Consider the following 20067-nt stretch of genomic DNA (forward strand, 5'->3'; position numbering starts at 1 on the left):
CTCATTCTCAGAAGTCCTTCCTGCTTTCGTTTCATCGATTAGATAATGTGGAAGCTGAGCTTTTCTGGTGGCATATTTCCAATGTTACAATATGCTGGGTTTCTCCCAGAAAAGTTACCTAAGCCTGGTGGTTGAGAAGTTGACCAGCTTCATCATGGATGTTTCATTTTAGTCAGTGTTCTGTATTTACCTTACTTTTTGGAAGGCCTTTCACAATAAACTTTTTTTTTCTGGACGATATACAGCATTTACCAAGAAACTATCGCGATAAAGGATAGTATTGTTTGTTGCTATTTGTTTTAAATGCCACTGATATACCTGTGATGTTTGAGCAAAAGTAATTAAAAATTATCTTTCAGTTCTCAAGGACACCGAACGTTTGCGTAGAAATGAACAAAAGATAGCGGATAAATAAATATAAATATTTAATGTTCAAACTGATCAACTTCATTGTTTTTAGCAAATAATTATTATCTTTGAATATTTTGGGCTCACTGAAAGACAGACATGTTTTGATTACCAAATCACGGTCTCAGGGTCCGAAAAGAACAACTGTCATATCCAAGTCAGGCCGAGAAGCAGTAGTTGGTGCAGACAAAAATGACAGCCTTTTACTTTGGACCAAACTATTTCACTCCAGTGCACATAAGGAGTAAAAGGAAATGGGAAAAGGAATTTATTGCTCTGTCAGACACTTAAGTTAATTCCATTGAGGATTTGAGTAGGAGGGAGCCGACAGTTTTAGATTTACGGACTTGACTCCTCCATTTCTATCCCCACCGCTTGTGCCTGCTTTCAGGCCCCTGGGTGTCTCAAATCAGTTCAGATTCCTTTTTCATTTTTCTCTGGTCATTAATTACTCCTTATGATACTTGTTTGTCTGTCACGAGTCATGTGCAATGAGTTAAAAAAAAAAAAGAAAATCACCCGAGCTCATACTGATTTTCACATTCAGTATATGTGCCGGTGTGTGCACATGCCTAAAATCAAGACTCACTGGGTATGTCATGTTGATAATCCTCTTATAGTCTGTGCAACTGCAAATGCAGTCACGCAAAAAAAATACCCAAATGTGAGCTTTGGGATCCCTGCATAAATTACCGCAATACTGACTATAACGACTCCCCACCACCACCACCAAGTAGTGAAATATTTGATCATATCCTGTATTGAGATGCATATCTTGAGGGCATCAAATTCTGGTTGCCACAAGTGCAGTCACCAATATATTTCATTCTGCCACTCCCGGATACATAGTTTTGCATGGAAAATGAATACAATCGCAGCCGTGAAGGTGTGAATTTGTCTCGGCATAGGTTTGTAAGGGTGTGTGTGTACCGCTATGTGTCTCAAGGGAAGTTATTGAAGGGTGCAGGGCAAGGGCAATAACGTAGCTGCTGTCTGGATGCTGCTGACATCTTAAAGCCTTGACCCACTTCCAAGTCTCCTCCCACCCAAGCGTGCCGCGTACTGAAGCAACTCTCTCAAATGCGCCGCAAAGCATTGCATGCAGATGCTCAAGAGAGAGGGCGTGCCAGCGATGAATAAATTGTGTCTCCGGGCACTGCAAAGTGAGTGCAAATCAGCAGAGCTGGCCAGCGGACGACCTTAACCAAAGTCAAAGCTGGAAAATTGCTGCACCTGCAAAGTTTCTCAACACCTGCACTGGTTTACAGCTGTACACACGAGGAACCAAGCTGAGGAATGCCAGTAAACTGAGGAATGTGACCGTGTGTGTTCGAAACTGGGGATTGGATGTTCAGACGGACACTTGATAAGGAAGAAGTGGGGGGGGGGCTCACTTAGTCACAGCTGGTAGACTCACAGATTTAGACGGATTACAACAAAAAAAAGACAACACTTTTTTTTTCACATGCACACATTAGTGTATCATAGAAAATGAGGATGAGCACACTTTTCACTTTTGGGCAGAATAAATACTCTGATCTGAGAGTATTTTAAGGCAATGTCATCCTGCATACTTTGAATGCATCTATTATGTCATATTAAAATGACAAAACTTGTTGGCTAACAGAATTAGCATTAATCAGGAGTACCCAACCAGTTGATCGCGGCCTACTGGTAGACCGCACAATGATCATAAGTGTGTGTGCGTGCGTGTGTGTGTCTTTTTTTGTTGTCCATTCTCTTTCAAAGCGAGTTTGTTTGATCTGCTATGCAACAATGGCAATAGCACAAAAAAAAGGGGAATCTAGAGCAGCATTTCAAAACGGTACAAGGAAGCTACTATAAGGATGTTGTAGAATCTGAGTATTTTGATTATGTAAATCCCTGAACTCGCGTGACCTTGTTATGGACGAAACATCGCATTGCAGATATTGGGGGGGATCACGGGTCACATGTAGGTCCACACAGTAAGATAAGAAAACCTTTATTTGACTCACAATGGCAAAATTCCCAATTTACAGCAGCAAAATATGAAAGGGAGATGAAGAAGAAGAAGGAGTATATAAATAAATGTAATATAATACAGTATAGCATAATATAATATAATATAATATAATATAATATAATACCTGTACTGTATAATATAATATAATGTAAAAGCAGGAAGCATTGCCCAAAATGTGGGTTGGAGCTTTAATCCTAGATTCATTCTTGAAGACTTCCTGTCACTTGAAGGGTCTATCCAAACCTTCCAAAAAAAATAACTCTGGCGTAGTTCAATCATGTTTTACACGATGTCTGACTCTTGACATTGGGCTTGGTGATGTAGCTGCGCAGCCCATGCCCGCTCAGGTTAATAACAGGAGAGGGCTGGAATTCAGAAAATTTTAGTGAACAAATTGTTGGCATTCAGCAACTCAGCGGGGTGAAATTTAAATGACCAATACTATGGACAACTCAGTTTTTGTTCAAATAAATGCCAAGGCGCTTTTGAGTATCAACGTAACGTTGGACAGGATGGCGCTCGAGTCGTTATGATGTTGCGGATGACAGCATTGCCTTTGTCTTTGAAAAACAGTCACACAAACACACAAACAGACACACAAGGGCACAAAGGGCCCAGTCATAGCTGTATGTTATTTTTATTTTTTTTATGTGATCTCATATGTCTCGTCCTGCCCACCTCATTAGTGGTGCTTGTGATAGACCTTACAAAGGTGCTCATTATCACCACCGGGACTACCTTTTGGGTTTGCCTAAAATGTAAAGGTCACGGACACCCACACAACAGATTCTTTTGGCCAGTGTTTTGATTCAGATGTTGAAAAGTGATGCAGTGAGGCAAGTTTTCAGTCAGATAATTGTTTAGCTAGAAACATCCGGTCATTCTGTCATGTAAATGTTCATATTTGAGAAAGTAACCGATTCTTTGTTCAAAACAACATCGAGTGGTCATTCTTCTTTGAATACAATGTTTTGAGAGGGTGTTGCATAGCACATAAAAGAACCAAAATGAGAAGGTCCGCTAATTATGATACAAAGGTTGATGTGTTCCTTTTTGTATTTCCTTGGTTAGATGCTGTGAGTGCAGCAGCTCGCTGTCCCACTGGTACTATGAAAAAGATGGACGGCTCTTCTGCAAAAATGACTACTGGGCCAAGTTCGGGGAGCTGTGCCACGGCTGCAATGACCTTATCACCACTGGCCTCATTATGGTAAGAGGATTTGACCGCTAACAACTCATCTTTCCTCAGCTCTGCGGCCTCGGCTTGTACAGTCCTTTTTATTTTTGCGGCTGTAGTGTTTTACATTACATTTGCATTGTACTGTCAATCTCCTCTCGACTTGAAACATGAAGTACAATAAAAATTGTTGACATTTTTAGAGAAGACACTGAATAATTAAGCAAATGAAAAATATGCTGTGTGCAGTTTTCCTTAAGCTAATTCATGACTAGCATTTATGTGCAAGTGCATTTGTGTGCGTTGTCCGACACGTAGGAAATGGCTGCCTCAAAATAAAAACTGGCTCGATTCGCGACACATGATGAAATACACACATGATGAAATGCAGTACCTTCCTTGATGCGTGCGTGCGTGTTTTGATCCTTTGCTGTTGCAGTTTCAGTAATGTAACGTTGCAGAGTCACCCTAAAAGTGTTTAAGTGAGCAGTAGTTTATGACCCTGGACATTATCCTCGGGCTAGTGTTTCCACCTTCGTCACTACTGTTTAGTTATTTGGTGCTATCGAGGCTGTTGCATTTAAGCTATTGTGGGACTTTCTTGGGGATCTTTTGTTTTGTTTGTTTTGCTTTTCATCCCAAGAAATTCCCAAAGTGCGGAGTGTGAAATCTAAAGTCACAAGATTTTTTTTTCAGCGAGTGAAAACCCAAATCACATGCAGCGCCAGTCACAACATGTACTTCCCACTTGTTGTTTTCTGTTTTGTTCCGAGATGAACTTGTGTGTGTCATCCCATCATTGAAGCACAAATTCAAAAAAAGAAATTCAAAATCATTTCAATGACATCAACAACATGAGATAAGTCACTGCCTACATTTGAATGTGTTTCCATGACTCCCCAGATGTAAAAGATGTGAATTTAAAGGACAACTAACCAACATACTGTAGATTGGGGAAATTGTGTAGTAGCAAACACTCTTTCCAGTTTTTCTTAATATAATCGTTACAACATGCTCATAAATCAATTTTAAGCCATCAAATATTTGGTAGACAAAACAAGAGCAATCTGTTGTGCTGAAGTGCTTTGTACTTTTAATTTCACTTGGCTTGATTGTGGGTGGTACACCCACACAAACTGTACGTGATCTTAGAAATTGGACACACTGACGTCACACTTTAGCAATGGAAAGTGCCAGAGTGAAAGGTAACGACTTAGTTAACCTTCTGTGGGTGTGAGGTGGGTTTGTGTTGCATGGAACGTGTATGCGATGCCCGACGACATGGAGACAGACGGTGTCTGGTTTTCATTGTTCAGAAATAGTAGCTGAGGAAATGTGGTGATGTGATGAACGTCGTGGCCAATATGCAAAATCGGACCTGCAAGTTCACCTAATTGTTGTCCTTCTGGGTAAAACTGGAGTTGGAAATAACGATATTTGATACGTGAATGAAAACTTGGGTAAGTAATGTGCTTTGGTGACGTGCATAGTAAATGCACACTTTCATTCAAGTTCTGAACACAGAATGCAGTTACGGTACCGCACTGTTTCGCCATTGTTGACCTTCTCACGCATGGCCCAAACACTTGAAGTATTAGATGGGAGCACTGATTAAACTTGTTTTAAAAAAAAAAAAACATTCATCTCGGCAAAACTGCTCAGAGAGGTGATTAATGTATGACAGAAACTTTGTAACAACATCGTGCTAGGCACAAAAAAAATCACCTAATGTCTTGCCAATAAAATTGTGCGGTCATTTTAGCGTGCAGCAAAGTTTATACAAACAACTCCAAACAATACAGATGCTAATTTGAATACATCCTGAAAGGCTTTTTCACATTTATATATTTATTTATTTCACGGCTTTTTCGCATTTTATTATGAACCTCTAAAGTGATCCAAGTTTAAAACGCACTACTTTCCTCATTTCCAAGCCAGTAGAGCATCGCCATCAAAAATATTGCTAAAATTAGTCCATGACTCAGATGGTTTTGAAGCAGTTCCCCTTTCCGTAAGAATTTGTGACAATCATCTGCAGACTAAAATCCCCTATTTTGGCACATTGGTTCACTTGTGAAATGTCATTTAGTTCCCACCCTAGACACACATTTAAAAGTAATAATTACAATATGTTGTTTACACAATAGTGTATGTATTTTATTTAGAATTGTGTTCCTGAACATCCTCTTTTAAAACGGGCCCATGACTGAGCTGTTTGTCAGAAATAATAAGCCACGCCCTTCTGTCGTCATCGTTGTCATAGGCATTTGTTCCCCGACACATTTACTTGTTTGAAATATGCTTAAAGTATATCTCAAAACATCCCAAGGATATAGAACTGGAGAGCACTTGGCACGCTTGTTTCTTGTCTTGTTGACGTGAGCCCGTTTTTAGGGGCCCCCCAATATACTGCAGAGCCTATGGCAAGTCCGTCCTTTGTTACCTGATAATTGGTGGCTGAGCCTTTTGACTCTACCTACGGAAGCGTACAGAGTCCAGAGCGTGGAGTAACGAGAGCGCTCGTACAGACCATGGCTTATTTTCTTTTTCCTCGTACGAGAAGCACTTACACACTCAATAGTGTGTACACTCTGTGGCGCGTGGGCACATCAACAAACATCAATCATCTCCACCGCCGCTGCATCGACAACTTCACCGAGGAAACAAGTGTGTGCCAGTTATCAGTGGAGCCAACAAACCTCTATGCACGTGTGCTCGCCGATTCACTTTGAGATGTGAGCCGTGTGAGAGTTTCTGCATGAGTTTTTTTTAGACGGCGCCTGTCCATTGCTTGAAAGTGACTCTGGATATTTGTCCAACCTAGCAAATCATGTCACGGAAGAAGAAAGGGAATGTGGGTGCGTTTTTTTTAAAATGGGGTGTGGGGGTGGGGGCATGGTTGGGCAGCAAATGACACCCACATTATACAAAGTAGACAAATTTTCAGAAGTTACCAGTCAACAAAGATTCACTTATTAAATTTCACACAAGACTGGCCAGGCACACGAGAAAACCAGTTTTTGATATAAAACACTAAAAGTAAAATATTCTGTAAAATACCCATTGAAAGCTTTTTTGAATACCGGGTTCTAGAATTCCGATTATCATGGCGCAGCCTCAAAAGCCATCGCCAGAGCATCCCCAGCAACTTATTCATGAATCCCCAGCAGCTACGCGTCTCAGCAGAAGCGGCGTGCAGTGTGTCTGGCCGCCTATTAATACCTCACCATTGAGATGGCCTTGAGCTCACGCCTGTAACAAGCGGGCGGGGTCAGCATACTGAGTAGACAAGGACAAGTGAGACGCTGCTCTGGTGTGGAAGTGACACAGCAGTGTGATAGAGATTGGACGAGAGAGGAAGGACAGTGATAACGAGATTAACGGATCCCGCATGCGTGGTGGTGTCACATGCCCGATGACAGCATGGGTACAGTCCAGTCCGTCAACAATGTGACTTACTGTTTGTGTCTTTGTTTACTCATTTGGTGAATTCCTTCAAGAGCCCTGTTTGAGGGGGGCTGGGGGGGGTTGGTGGGTAGAGGCGAGTTTTCTTTATTGCAATGTGAAGATCTGTATCAGAAACTGCCTTTAGAGCAATATTAATTCAAAATCTATATTTGGGTATTTGTATGTAACTTCTTCATGAGAGCTGTTTTTTTAAAATGTCGCTCCTTTTTGGACCTAATAAGATACCCCTTTCAGAATTATCAATCACTACTGCCTTTTAACTTTTTAAAGGCTGAAATTGTATTGCACAGAAACTACAGGATAAAACAAGGCATAACAACTATTGGCATCGCATAGCCGGCAGCAAAATGACATTGGAATGGCTTAGTACAATGTTGAGAACTGTATCTAAGAGTAAGCGTTGGGCATTTGATTACATTAACGTGGATGACGATCAATTTACCATTCATCCATTACCTGAGCCGCGAATACTCACTTAGGTTGCAGTTGAACTCATCAATGAATGGTATATATATTTTTTGACTATCATTTGATCTCTGAAAGATATGAACCTCATAGTTCAATGTGGAGGTCTGTTTGGATGTAGCTTCCCATAGCTCACATCATGTTGTATATATTTACGTAAAAAAAAATAAAATAAAAAAATCAGACTGTGCGGCTATGGCCAGCTTGTCTGTTGCACTTGATTTACCTCAATTTGCTTCAAAACCTGAATACTTAATCGATAATTCGATGACAATGCCAATCTCTTGTCAGGAGTTATCAGTGACCAAATTAAAATTGAAGGGGAACGAATAAATATTCAGGTGTAAACAGTATTGTACAATTGATTTGTGTGTTTATGTGTATGTGTGCGAAGTTCAACTAAAATGCAGACAGTTTCATTATCAGGATTTGCTTGTCATGATAGTGTATAAAGTAAGACTAGGTTGTAATAAAAAGAATCTGTAATTTCCCACAGCAAATGCCACATGATTTTTGTTTTTACATTTCAACATGAGTCACTCTGTTGTGGTCACGATGTTCCGAAGTGGGCGATCGAAAGTGAGAATAGCATTTGCTGATGACACAAGTGTGTGTGGGGGGGGGGGGGGGGGGGAAGTTAGCCGGCCGGCGTGCATGCAAGAGGGGGCGGGGCCAAACAGGAAGTGATGAGGTCATAGCTAAAGTAGGGGGGGGGGGGGGGTTTGGTGTAGGAGGGCAGACAGGAGGGATGAGCTCAGCTGCAGAGGCGTCGCTTTGCTCTGCTCTCACCCTCCCAGTGCAGCTTCAGTTTTCTGCCGCTGCGACCGCTGCCTGCTCGTGTGTATTTTTTGGTGTACTGAGGCCGCCTGTTCTCTTTAGAATGCACTAGAACAGAACAGAGACGCCGGCTATTGGTGGCTGACATGGTGGGAGACTTGTTTTTCTGGAGCTTCTGCTGTCTTAGGCTGTGGAAAAGGGACAAGAAGGTGAGTGGGAGTTCGGATACTGATGATGTATGCTGTGAGTACGCATGAGCCAGGAGAAGGCAAGTGGTTGACATGGTTTGCCGGCCGCTGCGTGGACTTCACTCCATTTTTCCTCCCCTTTTAAATTTGAAGCCGATAACCGCGTAGCTGCAGAATATGTGTCATTTCAATCTGGGTCACTTGGATGCTGTGTAATTCCAGAGGTCTCCTCTTTTCTGAGAGGCGCTCAAAGGCTTTTTCTTCATGTCAAACTGATGAGCCATAAGCACTATTTTTAGAGAGAATGGATGACCCGGTTGTATGATAATTTATTAATCTTGAACCAGTACTTCTGCCTTTCCAGGCCATAATTCCTGAGTTCCACAGTGGGTGTGATTTCTACAGATAGACGCAAAGGGCGAACTACATTACCAGGGTCTGTAAAGGCCTGGACAAATCTGTGTGCTGTGCTGCTGTACTGTTCGCGGTTTCCATTCTGAGCATCAATGTAGCCCACTGTCTTCTCTGTGGCTCTTTAAACTCCTTGTATTTTCCGAAATAATGTCAAGTTCCGGTAGTCCAGTGGTTAGCACGTCGGCTTCACAGTGCAGAGGTACCGGGTTCGATTCCAGCTCCGGCCTCCCTGTGTGGAGTTTGCATGTTCTCCCCGGGCTTGCGTGGGTTTTCTCCGGGTGCTCCGGTTTCCTCCCACATTCCAAAAAGTGATTGAAAGCTCTAAATTGTCCCAAGGTGTGAGTGTGGGTGTGGATGGTTGTTCGTCTCTGTGTGCCCTGCGATTGGCTGGCAACTGATTCAGGGTGTCCCCCGCCTACTGCCCGAAGACGGCTGGGATAGGCTCCAGCACCCCCCGCGACCCTAGTGAGGATCAAGCGGTTCGGAAAATGGATGGATGGATGTCAAGTTCATTACAGTGAGTTAAAGCAGAGCCAGACCCACCTTTAATTTGTTGAGCCCACCGAGAAACATTGCGTCCGCTGCCGATACGAGATCATTGTCCTCCATACCTAGCCAGACTGTCTGACTGGTGCTAATGGAGGGCCACGTTCATTTCTTCTTATAATCTTATTTAGTGTTGTCCAGAAGCATATTGTCCAGGCAGGCAGTCACTCAATGAATATCAGCACTGGTGACGGAATTGTAAGAAGGAAATGTCAAGCACCTCGTGACATAGTTGTACTCGCGTGTTTTTCACGATTCGGAGTAGGACATTAGACAGACTGGCAGAAAAGTGTCACTGCACATTCCACAGAAACGGTCAAGTCAGTAAAAAAAAAAAAAAAAAAGTAATGCACATTAAGCCCACCTGATCTCTGTTTGCTCATTTTAAAGTGATGTCACAGTGAATGTAGTTGTGTGAACCAATTTAGACATTAATCAAAGAAATGAGCTTTGAGCACAGGCATGTCAAGAGATGAGTGAACTTTCACAGACTTCCTGCAGTCATTGTTTCTGAATATAATCTGTTATGAAAGCCCTTACTGCCAAAATTTAGAATAAACATTTCCTTGAGTAAATCATGCCGATAGAAATAATCTGTTTCCTGCTCCAAGTATTGCCCATGATAAAACCTATTAGTTGTTGACAAGACAATGCATCTTTATTTATATCGCGCTTTCCAGAACATTTAGCACAAAATAATAATACAACAGAAACATTGACAATTATACAATCAAGTCAAGTCAAGTCAAGTCAACAGTATTTATAGAGCACTTTCAAACAGCCATCGCTGCATACAAAGTGCTGTACATGGAGCAATTTAACATGCACAATAAACAGTAAGACAAATCGGTCATAAAGGCGGTAGAAAGCACCAAACAGTAAAACCAAGAACAAATCTAAGTCATGCTGAGTCGAATGCCAAAGAATACAAGTGAGTTTTGAGGAGGGTTTTGAAGATGGGCAGCGAGGAGGCTTGCCGAATGTTCAGTGGGAGGTCATTCCAGAGAGAGGGACCAGCAACAGAAAAGGCTCGATCCCCTCTGAGCCTCAGTTTAGTTCTTGGTAATTCTAGTAATGTCTGGTCCACAGACCTGAGGCGCCGGGCAGGTGTGTAGGGGCGGATGAGCTCAGAGAAGTAAGGTGGCGCGAGATTATTCAGAGATTTGAAAACAAATAAGAGGATCTTGAAAATAACTCTAAAATGAATGGGGAGCCAGTGAAGGGATGCCAGAGTAAGAGTTATGTGCTCCCTCTTACGAGTACCAGTCAAGAGGCGAGCAGCGGCATTCTGGACCAGCTGAAGGCGCTTAATGGAGGACTGGCTGACTCCAAAGTAAAAGGGCATTGCAGTAATCGAGCCGGGATGTGACAAAGGCATGAATTACTGTCTCAAAGTGTTCATGTGACAGGAGAGGTTTTATTTTGGCCAGCTGTCTCAGGTGAAAGAAGCTGGATTTAACAACGGCACCAATTTGCCGATCGAGTTTGAAATCACTGTCCAGTTTAAGGCCCAAGTTTGAGACTGTTGACTTAAGATAAGGAGACACGGGGCCCAAGTCTACAGGATGGAATGTACAAGGGTCACTGGGACCAAACAATATCACCTCTGTCTTCAATCGTAACAACTATTCCAACATACCCCTTGTTGTTCGAAACGGATAGATGAAAGACTAATTAAACTGTTATTTAGAATTTGAAAACAATTTTGAGTTACTTGAACAATTGATGCCTTGATTTACGGGTCGGAATCCTTCTGCGACAACGCTTGAAATGCAACACTCGTATCTCAAATTATCTTTTCCTATTTAAAAGAATGAAAAAGCCATTATTCTGTTCCAGCCCCCCCCCCAAAAAAAACGTCAACAAATAAAACAAACAAAAAAAGTGAAAAAAAGCAATAGAAAGTATAGCATGTTTTTTAGAACGTTGCATGATTTCATAGAATGTTGATTTCACACTTCAACCTGGCCACTAGGAGGCATAATATTCCATCTAAACATCCATTCATCCATTTTCCGATTTTGGATGCGAGTCTCTTTGAATAAAGACTAAAAACATGGCTCTCTTTCCAATGCACATTCCATTATTCTTTCATTATTATTGTCACTTGATTGTTACTTTAACCATTTTGCAATAAGCAGAAAGCAGGGTGCCTGTGTACCGCTGACTTACAGTTCAATCGCTGACATTTTTTTCCAACAGAGAGAAATATGATAAAAGGTACACAAACCACCAAGTCAGACATGCTGGCTTTTGAGGGCTGGCAGACGTTGAAACTGGAAGAAGCAAAACAACGAAATCATCATGTCCCGTGACCTGAAACCCCGCAGCCATAGAAATAGAAGTCTGTGTTGCGAAATAAGCTTTCCCTTGAATGCACCAAACAGTTGGGCCTTCTCCCGTGACGGGAGACATTTGGTCAGAGTTTGCCAAACCGCGATGAGCTCATACGCAGTTGATAGACTACAGCAGCCTGAACACAGACCGCATGCTATCTCATTTAGTAAAAATGTGATGCCATGGTTTATACATGTGAGTTGTTTGGTCAACAGTCACATGGTCACCACACCACATGAGCAGTAGTGGCTTCCATTTGGACGTGTTACAACAGCTTCATTCTCCTCGTATTTTTCTCTAGCATTAATATCTTCCACCTTTATAATTGCCACCTTGGGGTGGATGTGTTTCCTTATCGTAATGACCCCAGCTGTCGTCTGTCATATGTGGTTTGAGTGTGTGTGCGGGCTCGTGCTTTCGTGTGTGTGTGTGTGTGTGTGTGTGTTTAAGCAAATAGCAGCTGCGGTGTCATATTGTACAGAGCCACACACCCTTTTCATCCCTGTCCAGCTGTCCTCTCTTCTTCCTGTTTCCTATTTGCCGTTGTATACACACACACACACACACACACACACACACAAACGCGCGTGCAGGTCAGGTTTCCATCACAACAGAGAGATTGACGTTACGTTCACTTTCTGAAGCCCTCACTTGATTAGTTATCCAGTAATAAATTACCTCAACGGGTCACGTAATAGTAAATTTCCTGTGCATTACATGCGTCAGTTATACTGCTTCTTCTTTCTTTCAAAATATCTTCATTGTGTGAGATGGTGCTTGTACATCCAATAAATGGACCGACGGTATCATAAATGAACTGTTTATGGCTCCCATGTTAAAATGTAGATTTTTCCCAAGAGGTCTTAATTCTTTTATTCAAAGTCAGCTATGACTGATATGCTTGAGCAGAGTATTGCTCCTGCCATCTCTTCCTGTGTGTTTCTGTTGTCAGTGCTGCTCTCCCAAGAGGGTGGGGCAGGAGGCATGTGGCCGTGGACACTGATTTAATTGATTCGACTTGGACTGATGCTGTCCATGTTTCCCCCTCTTTGTCTAGGGTTTCTCCCTTCTCGTTCTGTGTCAGTTGGTCTTTTTAAAAAGTGACTCTTTAGCGATGCTTTTTAGATGTTTTGCACACCTTACAGAGTACTTTCCTCGGATCACGCGTAGCCGCATCTCTAGGTACGTGTGCACAATTGTTAAGTATTGCTGCCGGACCTTCATTAAAAAAAAAAAAAAAAAAAAAAAGGAAAAAGGGATGAGCAGCTGGGATACCAGCCTTATTTCAAGGTATCCGATACTCCTGAATTTTGATGATACCAGTGAATAATGTACTGAGCAAAAGCGATATCGAACATTCGTAGTATCGGCTGTTACTGATTGTGCGGTTAATTAACCTCAAGGTCAATCAAGAAGTGGCCTGCCCTTTAAGAGAATAACAATCCAATGTTAATCATATCTCATGAAATGAATTTGAGACTTAATTCAAGTTTGTCTCTGACACTGGGAGTAAATGAAAGCCACCATCATGTTTAATCATGGCATGTGCTATCTATTGAACACTTTTGCATGAAAAGGACAACATTTTTAAAAAAAAAAAAAGTCAAGATGCATTGATGTCCAGTAAATCACTATCAGCGTAACATGTGAGTTTTATACATATGTGTGTTATGTTATTTATCTGTTATGAGTGAGGTAATTTCATTTCTGTCAACAAATGAAATCTGCAGAAGTTGATTAATGTGCTCATCACCGCCTCTGTTTTTGGCCCTAACTCAATTCTCTTGCTTTTTGCGCAACCGCTTGAAGCCCAAGAGGCGATCTGGCAGCAGTAAACCTAATCTACCAGCTCTTGCCCGACTTCCCACCCGAGTCCCAGACCTTATGTTGCTTCCTGGGTGCGGGAGAAGGCTTTACTCGCCTAACATTGCATTTTGTTTTTCTCTCACAGGTCGCAGGGGAGCAAAAGTATCACCCCGAATGCTTCACCTGTCTCAATTGCAGGACGTTCATCGGTGATGGTGACACATACGCTCTGGTGGAGCGATCCAAACTCTACTGGTGAGCTCTGACTTTTGAAAAGTGCTGCGGGGTGGAATCATTTTCAGGACTTCTGCATCACAGTTCAGGAAATAAGGGTTCAAATGATGGCTCCGGTGTAAAAGTGAAAGGAAGGGGCTTTGCGATAAATGCCACGACATGCATACTAACTCGATTAAACACAAATTTGACTGTCTATTAGATTTGTAGATTACTTACAATGCAACTCAAGGTGTAGATAGTGGCTGTCTTCCTAGTTGATTTTGGCTTCTGCCATTACAAACTAAAATCTAATAAAATGACAACAACAAAAAATCTCTGAGCCGTTTGAAGTGCACTAAAAAACACACACACACACACACAAATAATGAGCAGTAGACCAAAGAGAAAATAAATTCAATTTTTTTATGAGCTGCAAAATTACAGCTTGAGCAAAATCTTGTTAATCACGCTCAAAGCAGGAACAGTTCCAAAAGACTTTCTTTTGAAGCCACAGAAAGTCTTGAAAATGCTATTTCAAGTGTTTTGGGCTGATTAGTGGTGTTTGAAAACACTAAACCAATCTGCATGAGTCATCTGGACACAATTTAGATGTGGCAGCAATTAGTCTTGCAGTTTGACCAAATCTTTAATATGCCTCGGAGGCTTTCGGTATGCGTGTCAAACAGTGTTGACTGTAAGTATGGCTGTCGTCATTCTTTGGTTTTAAAAAACAAAACCATTCACACAGTGGTTTCAATGAGAAACTATAAATCGTTTTTGGTCTTCAGAGGAAGTGATGTGAAAGAAGCAGCACAATAGATGTGCATTCAAAATTAAACAGCGAGTCAATCATGATTAAGAATTCAATCTCTCGCCATGTTTCTCCGCCCTCCCTCCAGTGGTCACTGTTACTACGAGACCATCGTCACTCCCGTGTCGCTGCCGGACTCGCCATGCTCACGGATCCCTCACACGGTCACGCTGGTGTCGATCCCCGCCTCCGCCGAGGGCGCCAACGGGCGCCGGGGGAGGGGCTTCTCAGTGGCTATCGACCAGTCGCTCAGCCCGAATGAAGACTGCAGTCCGGAACTCGGACGCACCGTCAGGGTCTCTCAGTGAGTCTCCAAGGCCATGGTTTTGAGAAAGCGAAGGGCGAGCAATGCATGATGACGGAATTAAGAAAAGATATTTAACAGTGCCAGAAATATGAGAGAAGAGATCAAAGAGTGAGTAATTCCCCTTTGTGTTTTGTCCCGGATCCTTTTCCCCAGGGTGGATACTGACTGCATTAGTCCAGATGTAAAGAATTCCATCCATGTGGGAGACAGGATCCTCGAAATCAATGGGACGCCAATCCACAATGTTCCTCTGGATGAGGTATTTACTTCACAGCCTGCAAAACATTTATTTCACTGAATGCCACTTAGGGATTCATGGTTGTTCGTCTGCCACATTTGTTACATAATTTTGTGAGCAAAACAGCTGATTTTTGCATTTGATGTGCTTCTTGGGTTCTCAACATTGGCTCAATAAGTAATCATGTCATCTACTTTGATTTATTGCATTTCTGGCAAATCATGGTAAAACTTAAAAACTATGAAACCTAAAAATGATGACAGTGGTACCTCGACTGACGCCTCAACAGCAAAATCATTTCTTTTCTTTACTCTTTTTTTTTAACATTATGCCCAACTCTCATTTATTGTGCAATAATCTAATTGTAACAAGTATTGGTTACATATTTTGATGCATTTTATGCTTTAGGAAACATTTATGACTGAATTTTGGGGGGGCTTGGAACGGATTAGGGCATTTACATGGTAAAAGCGTCTCTACTTACAAATTTTTAAAGAAATTTCTTCCAGAACCAATTAATTTTGTAAGTAGACTGTACTTGCGGTCAATACATAACACCACAATAGAAGTCAGCGGACATATACCAAGGACTCAATGTGAACATATTCCATGACCATTTCTTCACCTATCCGCAATTGCTTGTACCGTCATGTTCAACTGACCTTTCAGTGTGCGCTTTCTCAGATCGACCTGCTCATTCAGGAGACGAGTCGCTTGCTCCAGCTCACCATCGAACACGACCCTCACAGTCAGGTGCAAGAGGGGAGCACTTCAGAGCAGGTGGATGGCCCGTTGTCCCCTCCGCTGCCTGCGCTGCCCAGCCCCGTCTTGCCCATCCTGCCTGTCACCCAATCTCCAATCCCTGACGTGAGCAGCCTGAAATCACGCCTTGTCACGTAAGATGCTTTCTTTTCTTATTTGTAGATAGATGACTAATGGGCAACGTTGGTGTAAAAACTATTGGACTAGATTTCCAGTTTTGTTTGTTTACACCAGTCACTTAAATGCTAAGGGACTCTTTATTCATTATACAATGCCGTATCATTAGTTCTTACTTTAAAAAAGATTTACTACAATGCTTTGTGTTAGTTGAAATTAAAAAAAAGAATAAATCTAGAAAAAATCTAGAACCGAATACTAAAACCATAATAAACACACTGAAAAACTGTCTTTTGTACATTATTTGTGACAGAATACATCTTTAATGTTAACTCTCATTACTCGGGCTTCATGCTGTTTCTGCTTAGTGAACAAGTAACCATCCCAAAATGTTTTCTGAATGAATTTCTCCAGGCGGAGCTACAGCATTGATAAGTCGCCAGGCTCCAGCAAAGCTGCGTCCCCCATCTCGCCGAGGAAAGACATCAACCGCTCGGAGTCGCTTCGAGTCGTCTCCAACCGGACACACCGCATCTTCCGTCCATCTGACCTCATCCACGGAGAAGTGCTTGGGAAGGGCTGCTTCGGACAGGCCATCAAGGTACATTCAATGCTATTACATTTAAATGGAGTACGCCTTATCCTGTTTTTGAGAGATGGTGCGTTTTGTACTCATATCCTCAAATTCCAGAAGCGATGTAGAAAATGGAAGCATTGCCCTATGCCGAGGATTAACTCCAGTTGCTCTTAACTAGTGAAGGGCCAAAAAAAATTTTAAATAACAGCGCTTCAAAGCTTGTGTCGAGTAAAAGTGGGCGTGGAAAATGAAGTCTCGTTTCGAGACGCGTGTCAACCTGACCAGGGGAAACTGACGTCTCGTTTGGAGCTGTGTGGAGAGAAAACGTCCATATATCGTCAGTCACACAGTTGAGATTCATTCTGTTTAGTTGCAGCGAAGTGTGTACAGAGTTGGTTCATGGTTGGTTCATGAGGCTTCACTTGGCCCATCTCTACTCTTGTAGGTGACCCACAGGGAGACCGGAGAGGTGATGGTCATGAAAGAGCTGATTCGCTTCGATGATGAAACGCAAAGAACATTCCTGAAAGAGGTGAGCCGATGTTTACGCCCTCTTTAGTTCACCATGTGGACTACGTGTGATGACGTTTGTCTTCGCCTCTGGGTGTAAAAGGAACGCCTTTGTGCAAAATTGTCATCAGCGTATAAAGGCGGGTCAAGTGAATTGGGTTTTTCTAGGCGAGAATGACCTCAAAGGTGCTTGGCGATTCGGCCCAGCCGCCGTGATGACAGTAGGTGGCGTCCACAGTGATGCTTCAGTGCCAAACAGAGGAGTGAACTTCCTCGAATAACGTCCAGAAGTGGTTGACGTGGCGGAAGTAGGCTGCTCAATGCTGCAATGTCAGCGCAATGCTTCATTGGCGACAGACCAAAGATACTAGTGCCACCTAGAGGCTAACAAGCGACTTACAGACACTGATGTTGACCTTCATAAATAAGATAAGAAAAACCTTTATTAGTCTCGCAATGGAGAAATTCCCAATTCACAGCAGCAAAGTTACGTAAGGAAGAAGTAGAACAACAAAATATAGGAGCTGCTGGAAAGGCAGCCACTCTCGCGGCACCATTTTGAAGTCAAAAATAACACAACACAACACAAAGGGGGACAGACAGTCGTGCAATCTTCACCACTTTTCTGCATACATTTGGAACCAGATCTTTTATGCGTCCTCTATGCAGTCATGTTGTGATTATTCATGTGCAGCTATAAATGTGAAGGAGTTAAATGTGTTTGAAGAAATGAAAAAAAGCGTAATACTGATTTAAAAGACACAAAAATTGCTCCATTTTTCAGCCTCTATAAAGCTGCCCCATTCACTCCCTTTCAGGCTCCACACGTTCAATCCCAGGCAAGCTGTAGAGGTGGTGCAGATAGATGCGATTCTGGCAAGCTTCTCTCATTATGACACACAACAAGAAGTTTCTATTTAATTCTTGTAACAGTTTAGGAAGCACCCGTGAAGTCGAAAACTGACCGCGGAAAATTTACACCTTACTTTAATCTGGCCAGCTGTTGACGTTAAAAGTCACAAACTTGTCATGTGAATGTCTCATCAGGTGAAGGTCATGCGTTGCTTGGAGCACCCCAATGTGCTTAAATTCATTGGCGTCCTCTACAAAGACAAGCGACTGAACTTCATCGCAGAGTACATCAAGGGCGGCACCTTGAGGGAAATCATCAAGAAAATGGTGAGAGGAATTCCTGTGTTTGGAGAGGGAAATGTCCAAATCGTTTTTCAGGATCGAGGTTCATCTGTATCATCTGACAGTGAATTTCTTCTCCCAGGATAGCAACTACCCTTGGAACCAGAGGGTCGGTTTTGCCAAGGACATCGCCGCTGGGATGGTGAGTTGAACCAACCGGATGAGTTCATTGTTTGTCTTGTATTTGGCTTCCCATGAGCGCAATGATCAAAGTCACGCATGACTCTGAATTTCTGCTGTCACAATGTTGGCCCCTCGAAATGAAACAAGGCACTTTTGTTCCCTTGCTATTCTTATTTCTCAAATTATTTTTACTAACACTGCAAACGTTTGTTTTCTTGTCTGTCGTTGTAGTCATATCTGCATTCCATGAACATCATCCACCGAGACCTGAACTCTCACAACTGTCTTGTCCGGGAGGTACGAACTCTTTGTTTTCAAGGACGTGTTTTCTTTGCGCAACACGGTGGATCTGCCACTTGCAAAAACAAGACTAAGTTTTCACTCAAGCTGCGCTGCACTTCCTAGAATGCACTGTTCAGGTTTAGCGCCGTCTCAGAAAAGTTAACTCAAGTGAAGAAGTGAAATCTCAAGCAGCAGATTGCGCTTTAATGTGCTGCGCTCTCCGAAATATTCCTTGATTTTATTCTAAACCTCCAACGGCAACGAATATTGAATAGCGGACATCTTGTGTGTGTTTGTGAAGAACAACACAGTGGTGGTGGCAGACTTTGGATTGGCGCGCCTCATGGTGGACGATAAACACGAGGAGAAGTTTTCGCAGGGGAAACTGTCGGGTCTGAAGAGACCCGATCGGAGGAAGAGGTACACGGTGGTGGGGAACCCTTACTGGATGGCTCCTGAAATGATCCATGGTATGAATGAGGAGAAACTTGTATGCATCTTATTGAGGCAGACCTCTTGATTATTGACTTCTTTTTGTGTCAAAATCCATGTCGGATAATCACTTTCAACTTCAATCTGTTTTTTGTTCTTCCCAGGAAAGAGTTATGATGAGAGGGTGGACATCTTCTCATTCGGTATCATGCTCTGCGAGGTGAGTCATCATCCAAGACGTCATTGTTGTATTGTGGGGAACACTCTGCATGAAGAGCAGGGCTTGTGATTCTTACATGCGTTTCGTTTTCATACAGGTCGGGGATACGATTTCGAAATAGAAATGTTCTTATATAAAGGCACAAACAATTGTCCAACCATCTATTTTTTTTCCGAGCTGTTCAGGCTCACACAGAAGTTGTTGTCCACAAATTCTGTCCAACAACATGTAGGACAAGCAAACGTGATAGTCACGGTGCCATATCGAAATTCGCCAAACCTTGGCTTTTTTTGTTTTTTTTTTTTGTTTTGTTTTTTTGCCTCACTCCACTCATAGTTCCAGTGTGTCATACACATTTAACTCATTCAGTACCAGCCAATTCTGGACCAAGTCTGAAAAGACGTTTAAAAACGTCTTTGGGAGTGAATGAGTTAAATAGCCACGTCAAACAATGAGTGCAAAATGCTGTCCCAATAATTTGAGCAACCTCATGAAATGTAGCCACAGCTTATTTGTTCACTCGTAAGTCATGCTTGAGGAAACCAAAAGTTCCGAAGAACTGAAAACTATCCGCTGGTGATGCAACTGGTGGTTTTTATCCCTGGCCACACTCCCATTATCCTAATTTGTTCAAAAAGGCCAGAAAATGACTTTTCCAGAGGGGACACTATTGCATGGAGAATGGAG

The 20067-nt window shown here is 42.4% G+C and overlaps 1 protein-coding gene across 2 annotated transcripts in view; it reads left to right on the plus strand.

Annotated features, from left to right (window-relative positions):
• Positions 1-20067, plus strand: part of limk1a (LIM domain kinase 1a) — a 32213-nt gene that overhangs the window by 11236 nt on the left and 910 nt on the right. Inside the window, exons 3-14 of one of the 2 annotated variants that reach the window (XM_086124639.1) lie at positions 3485-3623; positions 13737-13846; positions 14707-14922; positions 15079-15184; positions 15848-16059; positions 16457-16643; positions 17065-17151; positions 18177-18308; positions 18406-18465; positions 18678-18743; positions 19030-19198; positions 19325-19380. In XM_086124639.1, the coding sequence (XP_085980765.1) occupies positions 3485-3623; positions 13737-13846; positions 14707-14922; positions 15079-15184; positions 15848-16059; positions 16457-16643; positions 17065-17151; positions 18177-18308; positions 18406-18465; positions 18678-18743; positions 19030-19198; positions 19325-19380 (1540 nt within the window). Of the gene's footprint in view, positions 1-3484; positions 3624-8275; positions 8510-13736; positions 13847-14706; positions 14923-15078; positions 15185-15847; positions 16060-16456; positions 16644-17064; positions 17152-18176; positions 18309-18405; positions 18466-18677; positions 18744-19029; positions 19199-19324; positions 19381-20067 lie in introns of those variants that run through there. The other variant, XM_086124640.1, reaches the window with a different exon arrangement.

This window comes from Hippocampus guttulatus, chromosome 12, assembly GCF_054856545.1.
Source record: "Hippocampus guttulatus isolate MCC_2025c chromosome 12, RoL_Hgut_1.0, whole genome shotgun sequence".
Lineage (NCBI taxonomy): Eukaryota > Metazoa > Chordata > Actinopteri > Syngnathiformes > Syngnathidae > Hippocampus > Hippocampus guttulatus.